Source organism: Antrostomus carolinensis, unplaced genomic scaffold, assembly GCF_000700745.2.
Source record: "Antrostomus carolinensis isolate BGI_N321 unplaced genomic scaffold, ASM70074v2 scaffold45403, whole genome shotgun sequence".
Classification (NCBI taxonomy): domain Eukaryota; kingdom Metazoa; phylum Chordata; class Aves; order Caprimulgiformes; family Caprimulgidae; genus Antrostomus; species Antrostomus carolinensis.
The window spans coordinates 8657-21507 of record NW_010308187.1 but is presented as its reverse complement, the minus strand read 5'-3'; the positions used below and the strand labels follow the sequence as shown (position 1 = coordinate 21507).

The following is a 12851-nucleotide window of genomic DNA, read 5'->3' as shown; positions in this document are numbered from 1 at the left end:
TGAAGACAGGCTGAAAGAGTTGGGGTTGTTCCACCTGGAAAAGAGAAGGCTCCGGGGTGATCTTATAGCAGCCTTCCAATACATGAAGGGGGCCTACAAGAAAGCTGGGGAAGGACTTTTCCTAAGGACAACTAATGACAAAACAAGGGGAAATGGGTTTAAACTGAAGGAAGGGAGGTTTAGATTAGATATTAGGAAGAAGTTCTTCACTGTGAGGGTGGTCAGACACTGGAACAGGTTGCCCGGAGAAGCTGTGGATGCCCCCTCCCTGGAAGTGTTCAAGGCCAGGCTGGATGAGGCTTTGAGCAACCTGATCTAGTGGAAGGTGTCCCTGCTGATGGCAGGGGGATTGGAGGATTGGAACTAGATGATCTTTAAGGTCCCTTCCAATCCAAACCATTCTATGATTCTATGATTCAAAGACCAGCTGCTTTGGTTGCCAATATGATTTTTAAGGACTAGTTTAATCCAAGTTGCAGGAGGTATGAGACAGTCATCCCCTCTAAGAGGGGGTGTCCAGAAGTAAATTCTAGAAGTATCTTTTCTGCTTCCCTAGGATTGCAGTTTGAAATAATTAAGAACCCATCTGCATTTTTCATCCTGTCCATAGCTTCATTAAGCATCCCTTTCCCACCATATTTTTACTGCCACAAACAGACTAGGCCAAATGAAAATAGTTAGAGCTTTCACACATTTCAACACTCAGATACTTTAGTTGAGCATCCTTGTAAGGAATAGAAAGACAGGCACAATATTTTTAGTACGTAGACTTGAATGAGAACATGTAGATTCTATACAACTTTATACATCTGACAGGGGAATCTCCCTGAAACCCGACAGGAGGAAAGCTGGAACAAATAAGCTTTTCTCCTCCATTCACCTGCATACATTGTTGGCAGTAATAAAACAATGGTATTGTCAGCTGCACCACCACTTTGTCATGAATATTTATTAATACCAGATGTCTATTTCCTGCATCCTCAACCTTGATTGAGTCCCCTTCCTTCCTCCCTGCCAGTGGAAAATACTGTAAAGGGTAGTAGCAAGTCCAGCATGTGTGGAGGTTGAGAAGAGTAGAGGAAATGAGTCACCTGTCCACCAAATGAGATGTTCTTTCAGTTACTTACAAATAGCAGTTTTCACTTAATAGCATATTTGAGAAGACAATCCACTTTCTAGCTCCCTCTAACAGAAAAACAGGATATATTCATATTCTTTTCATCTTAATTTCAAGCATTAAATAGAAGGTAGAAACCTGCCAACAATACCAACACTATTGGCAACATACAGCTGAAACTGCCTAAGATCAATAGTACAGCTGTCACTGGAATTACCATTCCTTCTAATCAAAGAAGTCTGTCTTCTATGCTTATGTGCATTAGTGCATATTTGAACACACCCTATAACATGACTTGCTAGCTAATGCTTCAGAGGCAGTTCATCATTCTTCAAACATTTAGTTTATTTGCTTTTGGATTGGGCCTGATTATGTTTTTCCAATAAGTTCTGAGACATCACAGCTGTTCCAAGTTAACCATATTATTTAGATTGTATTAAAATTGTCTATTATTTAGACAATCCTTCAATTATTGCATGCAGATCCAGAAAAGAAGCCAAATCTTGTCTTCCCACTTGTATTATAAGCCAATTATTTGCAGCTATGAAGTTTCATAGTATCACTGAAGTTCTGAAGAGAGATCATCATGCTGAAAATGTTAGGAGCATCACATACAGCATACAGTGTGTTTAAGGCAACAGCTCAACACATGGCAGAAAACAGTTCTTAATCATTACACTTGTATTTGAGGAAAAACGACAGGGCAAGGAAGGCTGACTCTTAAAAACTTTTATGGGGGCAACCAAAACTAACTCCTACAATTATGGTCTAAACAAAGGTAGTAGCAACGTAGATCTTTTCAGGCCTATGGTGGATATGAACTGATGCACAGCAACTGAGCCTGCCGTGCACATTCTTTCTGCATCAGTTCATAGAACTTATTTCAAGACTGTTTAAGCACAGTCCATTGGTCCCTCTACTGCAAAAGTCTCCTCCTTTAAAGTGTTCCAGCAGCAAGGATCGTAGCCATTCCAGTGACCATGTTGTCTCACTAAGCTAAGACTCTAAGCAGTCTCAAGCCTGTTCTGCACTTCTCCTGTCCTGGGAATCCACCTACTACAATGCAGCATGGACAGCCACTAGAACAGAACAGATAGATTTAATAATATCATTCAGCCTTGAAGTTTCAGACAATGTGAGGAAAACAGCCTGCAGAAATAAGTAAAGCCACATCAGCCTCTGAAAAGAGAAAAGAAAAATTAAAAAAAAAATAAAAATCTTTGACCTAGGACATGATCTTACCTCTTCTCGGCTGATGTCCATGTTCCAAACAGCAATCACTCCATCAGCTGAACAAGATACCAGCTGCCGTGTCAGCTGGATGTAACAGATAGCCTGCACCTTGTCACTGCAAACAAAGTAGACACTATTTACCCATAGGTACTTAAACAAAGCTTAGTTTCCCAGCAAACCCAAATTTATCCTTGTAAAGCTACCTAGGAAGCAAAACTGATTTCCAAACACTTCGCTAAGTCTACTAAGTAGAGCTATGAAGATGAGTGAACAGATGCTTTCACCTAAGCACTACCCTAGCATCAGGATGTTGCCTAGAACAGTGTTCTTACAGGCTTGACCAGAATACCACGTTAACATTTGCTGGCAGTAAGCACTGGCAGTGACCTGAGTGTCAACTAGCTCAGAGTGTGTGTGCAAATACTCTTCTCTGTTGGCAAGGAGAGACAGTTATCAAAACAAAGACAACTAGAAAAATACAGAGAAATATCTGTTTCAAGATATAGCTAGGAAGCAGATGGAGCTTCCAGTTTTGCTACCAAATCACAAAAAGTAAGTCTGCAGCTGCAAAACAAAGTATGCATTCACCAGTAAGACAGTTTAATCCTAAATAAAGTCATGGCAAAATAAAAAGTCTACCCTAAGAAACTAAACAAAGGATCTCAATAGTATTAAGACTGCTTTGCAACATCTAAGTTGAATTTGAAAATCCATTCTGCTTCTCAGAAGAACTTACTTTCCCATTCAGTATGAAGTTTGACGCTAAGTGTGATGTTTGAAGAGAAACTAAGTGTTATAAGTCTTCACCAGGACACATGATGCAGCAGTAACAGCAGTATAAAGTCCTCCAGTCACTGAACTTCAGTTACTTTTTTGTAACCAGTACTCTATTATTAGTTCTTTAGCCATAAAACTAAATCCTCGAGATATAACAAGAGTTCTAGGGCTAAGGCTATCAGTCTTGATCAAAGGTGGATGAAGGCATCTACGGAATTAGACAAGAGGAGAATGCACTATACAAATACATCTTCATATAAAAAAGATCTCTACTACCACTGCATTTCTAAGTAGAATATATCTTCAGTGGTGAACTGCCTGTCAGATTGAATTAAGGTCCCAGATTTTAAAATGGCAGCTAGTGTTGTGTCTCTGTAAAAATAAAGAGTTGATTAAATACAGACAACTACCTAATCCACAGAACAGTGGAGATGTGGCATGCTTTTCTGAAGTCAAGATACCACCTCTGTAATTTATCCAATCAGTTTATCACCTCACCGATAGAAAGAGACAGAGAACAAGAACATATTGAAGCTTATTCTACATGACTACCTAAACATGCTTATACATTAAGTTTCTAGCCCCACCCTCACAGGCAACTCAGTAAGCTATTTACAGTACAGAAGCATGCAACTTTTACATAAAGTCTAAGCAAGATCATTTAGGATTTTTACCCACCTCTTTCTATAACCTGCTTTTATGTTATGTTCTCATTACCCATGGTTTAGAAGTATCAAATATAAGCAAAAAAAATATGAGCATTTATCAGTAATGCTTTCCTAGTACTGATTATTCTTCTTCCCCCTCAAAGTCCTCAGAGTTCTATAAAAAGTTATTTTCTTCATTATTCACAAAGATTCAAATATCTTGCCATGCTATTTAGTCTTCCTGGGAATCTGTGTTCATTACAGAACATGTAGAAAAATAAGACACCATTACATACTGATGTCCCTGGAGCAGCAGTGTTCGCCCCTTCCTTCCACCAATATCCCACATGATAATGCTGTGATCAGAGGCACCTGAGAAGAGCAGTCGTTGAACAGGATCCCACCACAGAGAAGTAATACTTCCTAGGAAAGAACAATCTGCAGTTAGATCTAAGGGAGTTACTCCCCATATTAATGATGTTCTTCTGGGTCATTAAAGTGAAAACTGAGGTACTCTCTCACTACAGTAAGATATTGAAAGCCTTAAGGCAAAGGACAGCATGGAACAGCAAGATACAGTCCTGCTAAAGAGGCAAAGAGCATTTGAAAAGAGAACAAAATGTCACTAAGAAGAAAGTTAGATGTAAAGCATAAGCCAGAAAGTTCGAGTTACTAGTTTTCTGCCCCTTGTATTTAGGTAGTTGGTTTTAAGAGTCAACAGGCTGCTACGCAGTCTTTGGAAGATGCGAAGTATTAAAACTTCTCAAGCAGAGACTAGTATCTGCAATACAGTAAGGTGCTTGGTCAGTGGTTGCAGGACAGCATGCAGTGTTCACAGGTAAATCAACTCCCTTATGTAACCACTTACAACCTCAAAATAGTTGGAATAAGAAACTAAGTGACAGTTTCACTGCTGTTAGAAAGTCTGGTGACTAGGTACTAAGTTACAAAACTAGATCTCAGAAGGCCCAGCCTGGCTGTGCAACTCCTTAGTCAGACACAGAAAGAAATGAGTCATCTGAAAGTAGCAGTTTTATACTAAACCCATATGCATGGTAATGTAGACAGGAGACTAAAGAAGTCATTTTGTCACTCATGCCACCTACAGTTTTGAAGTTGCAGGAACATTTTATTGCCTTACAGACATCTCTATCTTTCCCTTTAAAGCATCCTTCCATTGTTCATTGGCATCAAAAACCTTTGTAGTCTGAAAGCAAGATGAATGGTAATTACAGCCCAGATCAGTCCTTTCCATCTCTCCAGAGCAAGAGATTTTTCTTGCCTCCTTTAGGGCTACACTGCTTTCAAACTGACCCATTTGGGTATCTGCACCATAAGAGGCAGTTTGAACATTATCTCAGCATTACACAGAGTAGGCTGTTAAATATGGAGAATTCTGGAAGTTGACTATGGAAGGACAAGCTCTAAAACTATTTAAACTGAAAAGCAAACACTACTTCCTTATGAAGACACAGTAAGGCAAGAGCTAGAAAGGAAACAAGATGAAGTCAGACTTTTGAAGTCTGACAAACACAGCTGTACTTAGAGAAGAACTAGGTGTCATTTAAGTTTAGATTTACAAGGCCTTGAGAATACTAAACAAATACTATGGAGGTAAAAAAGGTAACAGTCTGTTTTGCTTTGGTTTTGTTTAGTTTGTTTGTTTTGTTTTTTAAAAATGGAAAATAAGATGAAGTAGCTACTATTACACCAACTGAGAAAAACCTTGCCTCTCAAATTTAATCACCTTTTATACTAGATCAGTTCTTGTTTTGAGATCTCAATCCCCTTCAGGAACTTATATATAAGCCAAAGTTGTCTGCTATGCAGACAGCACTGCTTAAGTTGGTGCTTGGAAGCCCACCGCAAGTCAACAGACAGAATATGCACTATATGTAGTGCCATGTCGAGACATGCTGCTTGCAGACTAACAACAGTATCTATCAGGGAGTTGCATTTGAACACAGCCTAGTGCAAAAGCATAGAGTGGTAAAGGAAACTGTAGGGACAGGAGAATTATTTTGCTCTTAACTTAAACAATCTGAAATTCTGCTTAAAAGCAGAAGAGGCATTTATCATTTGAAATTCTCAACTTGCCTCCTGCATTCAACACCAGCTTTATCACTTTACAGCCATCTGTAAATCAGAAGTCTATCCAGCTTTAACAAAGTCTGCTCTATACTTACAGCTATTAAACAATGCAGCCTTTTCCAATGGGTCAGAGACTCATGACCCAGTAATTCACCCCTACCAAAATGCAAACTAGCCAGCTGATTTGGAAGTTACCAGTAGCACAGAGGAAGAGGCATTAAGTCTTGTTTATTTCTCTCGGTGTATTATTAAATTACAGGTTCTTCTGTGATTTGCATTCTTGCCTTACTCATTACAGCAGACAGTGGCTCCATATCATGTTACAGACTATTTGGTTCTTCATTTGATATAAGGACTTCACCTATACTACACAGCATGAGACACTTGTCTTTGGCTAGACAGTTTTGATTCTAAAAGGCTCTTTAGATTTCTTGCATATAGCTTAATTTCAGCTAAACAGAGGAAAGTGAACTAGAGCCTCAAAGGCTGACCACAACAGCAAAGTCTGCGTTGGGAAGAATTAAGTGACATTTTAGAATCTAGATTGGGAGTTGCTAAAGCTGCTTTAGGTATTGTTATAGTACTACAAGGTCTCTAAAAAACCAAAAACAAAACAAAACCCCAACACATTCTCATCCTTTTTTTTCAATGTTAAGGAGACTGAAGTTTTTAAAGGTGGCCATCTAGTGGATAACTTGTGTTTAACTGAATGCATAAATTTACCTTTATTTTTCATCTATAATAAAAATACCTGTCAGGATTTACAAGGCTGATGTCCCCTCAGCAAGAATGTGTCTGTTCTTTAAGACATACGGTTTTGAACAGCTTTTGATAACTACTACCCTGCACTAGTTGTTTATCCAAAACCTATCCTTCAGAGGTAGACATCCAACTGAATGTCTCATCCTGATTTACAAAGAGGTACTATAATCTGGATCAAGTGGAATTAAGAGGAAGAGTTACTTTACCTTCATGCCCTTTGAGTGTTGTAATAACTGAGCATGTATTCTGCTCAAGCTTCAGGAGAGTGATCTGTCCAGAATAATCACCAACAAATGCATGCTGAGTTTCATGATCGTATCTGAACACCAGTCAAGGATAGGCCTCATTTGCTCTTAAGAGTATTTTACAGGACTGAGACAGCATAGCTGTCAGCTACAGAGTCTAAACAAATTGGAAAAGAACATTTTAATATGTCAGATAAATATTTACATAACTACTTCTAAAGGGGTTGGAATCATAATAGTTAAACCTTTTCCATTCCTCTCTTCTCCTCACACTTCCCCACATGTGCAAGTAGGACAGTATGGAAAATAAGTGAGAAAAGTCTTAGAAAGCCACTGGAGAAGTCATGAGACAATCCATCCCCTAGTTTAAAGCTGTTGACCCTCCACAGCTAGTTTACCTTACAATGGAAGTATACTCCCAGTGTTCTAGCTACTGAGAAGATGAGAGCATCTAATTTCTTGTTCTGTTCTCTGCACCTTCAAGTTTACTGATGCCTGTCCTTGAGCACAATATTGAAGACTTAACTGTATTCAGAAGGGTTCTATCATTTAACACTGACATAAAAGCCACACCACATCCTAACATGGGATCTGTTAACAAGGTGGCATGTTTGGCAAATGCATTCTGCATCAAAACAGTTTTCTGATGTTCATTATTTGTCACTATGTAACTACTGTCTTCAGACACCAAAGCATAGCAAGCTGCATGGAACTAGATCATTTGCCACCTTTAGAAGACTTTTGCTATTCAGGATATAAGCAAGAGCTATGAGAAACCCATACAGCTGGCACTGCATAACCCAAGAGTTGTGTGTAAACTCACCTGCCCTCCTGGAGCCACACAAAAACATGAGCAGTAGCTAGCAAGGTAGCCGATTCTATGCAACAGAAAAGACTGACTTCAAAAAGTCAGTGTACCAAAAAGCCCACCACCGTAAGTGAAAAAGCAGAGGTTTTCCCATCTGATGATATTCTGAAATCTCTTAAGCCTTCAGAATCTTGAGATAAACAATTTGCCTTCTACAAATCCACTAAGCCCCCAGAAGTCCTTTCTTCATCTTGGAAGTTCAAGCTAGCATTATCCCCACTAATCCAATAAAGCATAGGCACTCTGTTGTGTTTTTCAGAAGCTTACACATAGGATCATTAACAACCAACTCCTAAGAAACCTCCTGATACGGAGACCAAACACCTAGTACACACACCAGAAAGCTAGTTCTTCCAAACACAAGTTCAAAGGCAGGATCATTTACAATGCATTTTCAAATGCCACAGTCTTCACTGGAAATTTATTTTTATCTTGATAAAAAAGGTCATATTCTTTCCTCCAATTTCATAATAAACTGTTCCATTATTTGCAATAGCCTTAGCTATAGAACCCACTGAATTCAAATAGCAGGGCTCAGAGGCACCAGACTGTTCTGTGAACTAGTCTCCAAACAGACATCCCCTCCATTATTAACCCAGTTCTGTGCTGCAGTCAGCTAAAGCAAGCTGTACATGAAATGTTTTGTGAGACACAACACCCTGAATTCTAAAACAAGGACAGCAAAAAAGAGCAACAGTACAACAATACAAACCTACCAGCTCTTCAGTCAGTAAGGCAAGGTCTGTATAGACAGGAGACCTCAGAAGGTTAGACATGCTCCTGGAGACCAAGTAGTTAGCCTTTCCTCCTCATTTCTTAGCACTATACAGGTATATAGCAATTCTAGAGAGGTCTTTATTTTTTCAAGAGATGTAGTTGACCTCTTTCAGCTTTTGAATCATGCCATTTCTACAACATTACTGCCATTAACCCTCATATGCTAACCAACACCTGCAATTACTGTCCAGCCACATGTAAGTATGACTGTTAACAAGTGCTAAAAAAGTATCAGAATTTAAAGTATTTAACTCATGCTCAACAACTTTGACAGATGAGCTACATTTTAAGCTACTGGGTTTGTAAGTCTTTTACATAGGATAAAGAATGCCCTGAAGTACTTACAGCTGAATAGACAACTGGAGTTCTTAAGCTACAAATGTCACCGTTTAAAGCAATTTGCAGGTAAGCAAACTTCACACAGACAAATTACTACTAGTAATGAATAGTTTCAATATACCCTGTATGTAGCTTAAAGATAGAAAAGATTAACATGAGCAAAGACAGAAAAATTAAAGCTGTCCAATCGGTTTTCCTGATGTTTTATGCTCTAGAAGGACTCAAATGCACACTGGCATCTGGTGAACAAAGTGACTTGCCTAGGAAGTATACAGGCCAGGCTATACACACAGTTACTAGCCACTTCCCCAAGATCCTACAGACAAACATCTCAAAATGAGGAACTGGTACACACTGTGATTTCTGTAACTCAAGGTCACGAGATCCCTTTCTATTACCTAACAACAGCTAACAAATAAAGTTATTAAACATCTAATCAAAATAAGGGTTTGCAGACTTGCAAGAGATTTCACTCCAGCTTTTAACATGAAAAGAAGGGAACAAATTCAGCTAAAGGAACAAAGTACTCTTCCCGTTTCAGAGTAGCAAAAATTTTTCAGAGGATACTGTAGACACGAAGCCCAAGAGGTGAAGTAATGTCTCCCCAGCATACTCCCACTCCTGGTGCACATCCAGCTGATACACTTGTCGTGACCAGTGCTGATAACCCACTCTGATGTCAGGCAGAAAGTAATAGCAGACACTCGATTCTGATGAGCTGTGGGAAGAAAAAGATTCTGGCTAGTTTTTCCTAAAAATCAAAGTGATGTGTTCTTATGTTCTAATTCAGAGAGACATAGGTTGAAGATGGTATCTAAGCAATGTCCCAGGGAGACACTTTACCTTCATATTATACTTGCCTCCAGACTGAATTAAAAGGTTAGCATTGTTCTATTTGGTATTTGCCTTCTGAAAAGCTTAAGTGAACCAAATAATTAATTTAGCTAATTTAAGCCTTTCTCCCACAGACAGAAAAGCTGTGTTCCACCCCAGATACCCAAGATGCTCTGGTTAAGAGGCATGCAAATTCTCAGCTTCCTCTAGTTAGGGCAGGACTTCTGGGGAGTAAAATAACAAATATAAAAACCTTAACTGCTTTCTTTAAGTGTCTCTTCCTGACCCCAGAGGAGCTATGCTCAGATTCATGCTTTTAAGCATCTGAAAGTATATCTAGTCCATGGTATTCAAACCTCTACCTGTGACAGCAACCAAATCCTACCCAGCTTTGTTTAGAATGCTGCCACTAAGAAGTTACATAAGCATTAGAAAGAAGCCTCCACTTGCCCCCCAAGAAGCAAGTACTCCCCTTGACTGGGTTGCCAAGTCATCTTCCTTAGGATAAAGGGGGATTTGTTGCTTTAAGAACAAGGTCTTTTTCTCCTAAGCAAGAACTTTGCTTCTATCAGTGTCAGGGAGTCATAAGACAAACTGCACTTTGTTTCGCTACGCGATCTGCAGTCTTTAAGAGTCTCCTTCAGGCCTTTCACATTATTATTCCAATTTTAACCAGCAAGCGAGTTTTATATTTCTTCTAAGGATGCCCAGACAATTGCTGAAATTAGCATCTCCACAAATATTAGAACAATCCCTATTCCCCATATACTGGTAAAGTAAGATCTTTTTCATCCCTATTGCTCTCCTAAAATGACAGAGAAGGCAAGGTCTCTTATCTTCAGCTAGGCAACCAAGCCCAGTGATTACAGAAGAAAGAATGGAAAATGTAAATATCAAAATGCACCTTTAGAAAGCTCTTACCCTAACATTCATGCAGTATAACTACTCTACTTGAAGAGCAAAATCTGAACTCACTAGTTCTGGCTCATTACACTAGCAGGCTAATGATGTATTGAACTTAATGACTGAAACTCAAACTCAGTTGACTGATAATTACTCAATAACAGAACATTTATCTTACAGCAGTTATCCCCAACTAAGTGGCAACCAGAAGGTCAGTCAGACTAAAAGCATATTTTGACTTAATTCATCTGTGATGGTGTCTGGTTTCCCAACCATTTTAGATGCTTGCCCCTCACACAAATGTTAGTGTAGACGCTGGTTAACAGTTTACCTGGATAGGTCTTCACAAAGTTCATCTTATTAAAGTCCTCTGAAATATGAAACTCCTAAAAGCAAAGTGGAACCATTAGAAAAGACACTGCCACGACATAAACAATATTGATACTCAAAAAAGAGCAGCAACTTCACAAGCCAAAATTTGCATAGCAGCAATATCTCACTAAAACCTAGCAGTTTCTCAGGTTGGAGCATGGCACACTGACATATTAAGTGTAAATTCAGGTTATTGGTGAACTACATTTTCAACAGGAAGCATCCTTCAGAACCCAGTTTGCTGAATGGAGATCACAGGAAGAGAGAAGATCTCATTTGTCCCCAGCAGGAACAAACAAAACTGTATCCTGTAGTATTCAGGATTTAGGTATCTGAGACTTCATAATGGATAGATTTAAAGTGAGAGTATTCTCTCTTTGATCCATTAAGCTTACTAAAATTTTAAAAGTCTCAGCTTACAATTTCAAGTAGTTATCACTAGAATCGCTATTCTATGTAGTTCTGTGTAGGCTATTCAGAGCAGTTATCAGTAGAATCAGTGTTTATGACACCCATGCAGTACCCTGGCTCGTTATAGGGCAGTTATTATTTTGATCTTATTTTCACAGAGAAAGGAAACCATGAAAGCATCTGAGAGTCACAAGATTTACCTCTTCTGCCAAGAAAAGAGGGAAAGAATACAGACCCATTTTCTGTTCTGCCGTAAGTATCTCTGCTCTCCAGGAGAGGGAAAGCAGTTACAGCAAGAGTACAGAAAGAAGGAAGACTTTCCAGAAAGAAAAGAAACCAACCCTGCCTCTTTTAATTTTAGAGCTAGTGTTGAAATGTCTACATCTTAAAAAGATCTGCAGCAAGAAAATCCAGAAACACAGGCAGGCAGATCCACATTTCTGGCCAGATGCAAGCTAACTGCAGTTCACAACCCCTGGTAGTGCACCACCACGGCACTCTGCCCAGTTTAATGTGCTCCCCAAAATAATTCCTGGACGAAGTGTAATTGGTTGCATCCACTGCTACGCTAATGGCTCAACGACTTCTTGAGGCTAGTTGGCTCACATCTAGCTAGAATAAGTCTTGTCTATTTGCAGTCCTCCCATGTACATCTCAGATGAACTGTCAAGAAGTTCAGACATTTAGTAGTAGCTGCATTCCAAAAAGAAGGGAAAGAAAACAAACTATTAGCTGCCAGAAACACCTGGTGCTGACAGACAATCTAAGCAATTCAAATCTACATTCTGGAGAAAAGTCACAGCAACTTACCATGATGGCTCCATTATCCTGGCCTACAAATATTCGTCTGCTGTCATGATGATAAGCCATGGCTGAACATGGTGCTGTCAAAAAAAGCAAGCACATTACAGTTATTGAAACAGAGGTATTAGGACACACATGACTTTCATTAAAACCAATTCTTTCACTCAGGACAAAAGCTGTTTAAGATTAAGTAGCCTGACAGAAATTAGTCTGCATAGATAACGTCTCTTGGTACACCAGTTAAATTCCCATTTGTGAAGCTAAGGAAAGGTACACTACTACAGTAACTGAGAGACTGCCAGGAACCATTTGCAAACATGAATTCCTGCCACAAGGTGCAACTCAGTAAGAGGAATTTTACCTAGGCTGAAAGCAGCAATACATGTGCAGCTGGTTACACTTAAGAACTTGAGCTCATTAAAATAATCTCAAATGGAGCCCCAAGTTGTACACAAGAACAATATTCTGTTCTTTACATTTGAGGACTGTATTATTAGAGAGAGTAAAGTGACAGACAGAAATATGTAATTGCAGGTCAACTTCGTATGGAATCATGTCAATATCTGTAACTTTATGGAGACACTTGTTTTTGAGATTACAGTCTCTTTTAGTAGAAAGCCTCTAAAGACCTACTTCCCTTTTTGAAATTAGGAGCCAAAACAGATGTGAAA

General features: G+C 39.1%; 1 protein-coding gene across 1 annotated transcript in view; it reads right to left on the bottom strand.

Moving 5' to 3' along the window:
• Positions 1-2359: 2359 nt before the first annotated feature.
• LOC104523186 (WD repeat and FYVE domain-containing protein 1) overlaps positions 2360-12851 on the bottom strand; it is a gene marked incomplete at its 3' end in the record, with an annotated part of 19103 nt that continues 8611 nt past the window's right edge. Inside the window, exons 3-8 of the mRNA XM_010165681.2 lie at positions 12187-12260; positions 10925-10979; positions 9424-9574; positions 6834-6946; positions 4071-4197; positions 2360-2465 (exon numbers count right to left, since the gene is read on the bottom strand). Coding sequence (XP_010163983.2) covers positions 2360-2465; positions 4071-4197; positions 6834-6946; positions 9424-9574; positions 10925-10979; positions 12187-12260 — 626 coding nt within the window. The remainder of the gene's footprint in view (positions 2466-4070; positions 4198-6833; positions 6947-9423; positions 9575-10924; positions 10980-12186; positions 12261-12851) is intronic.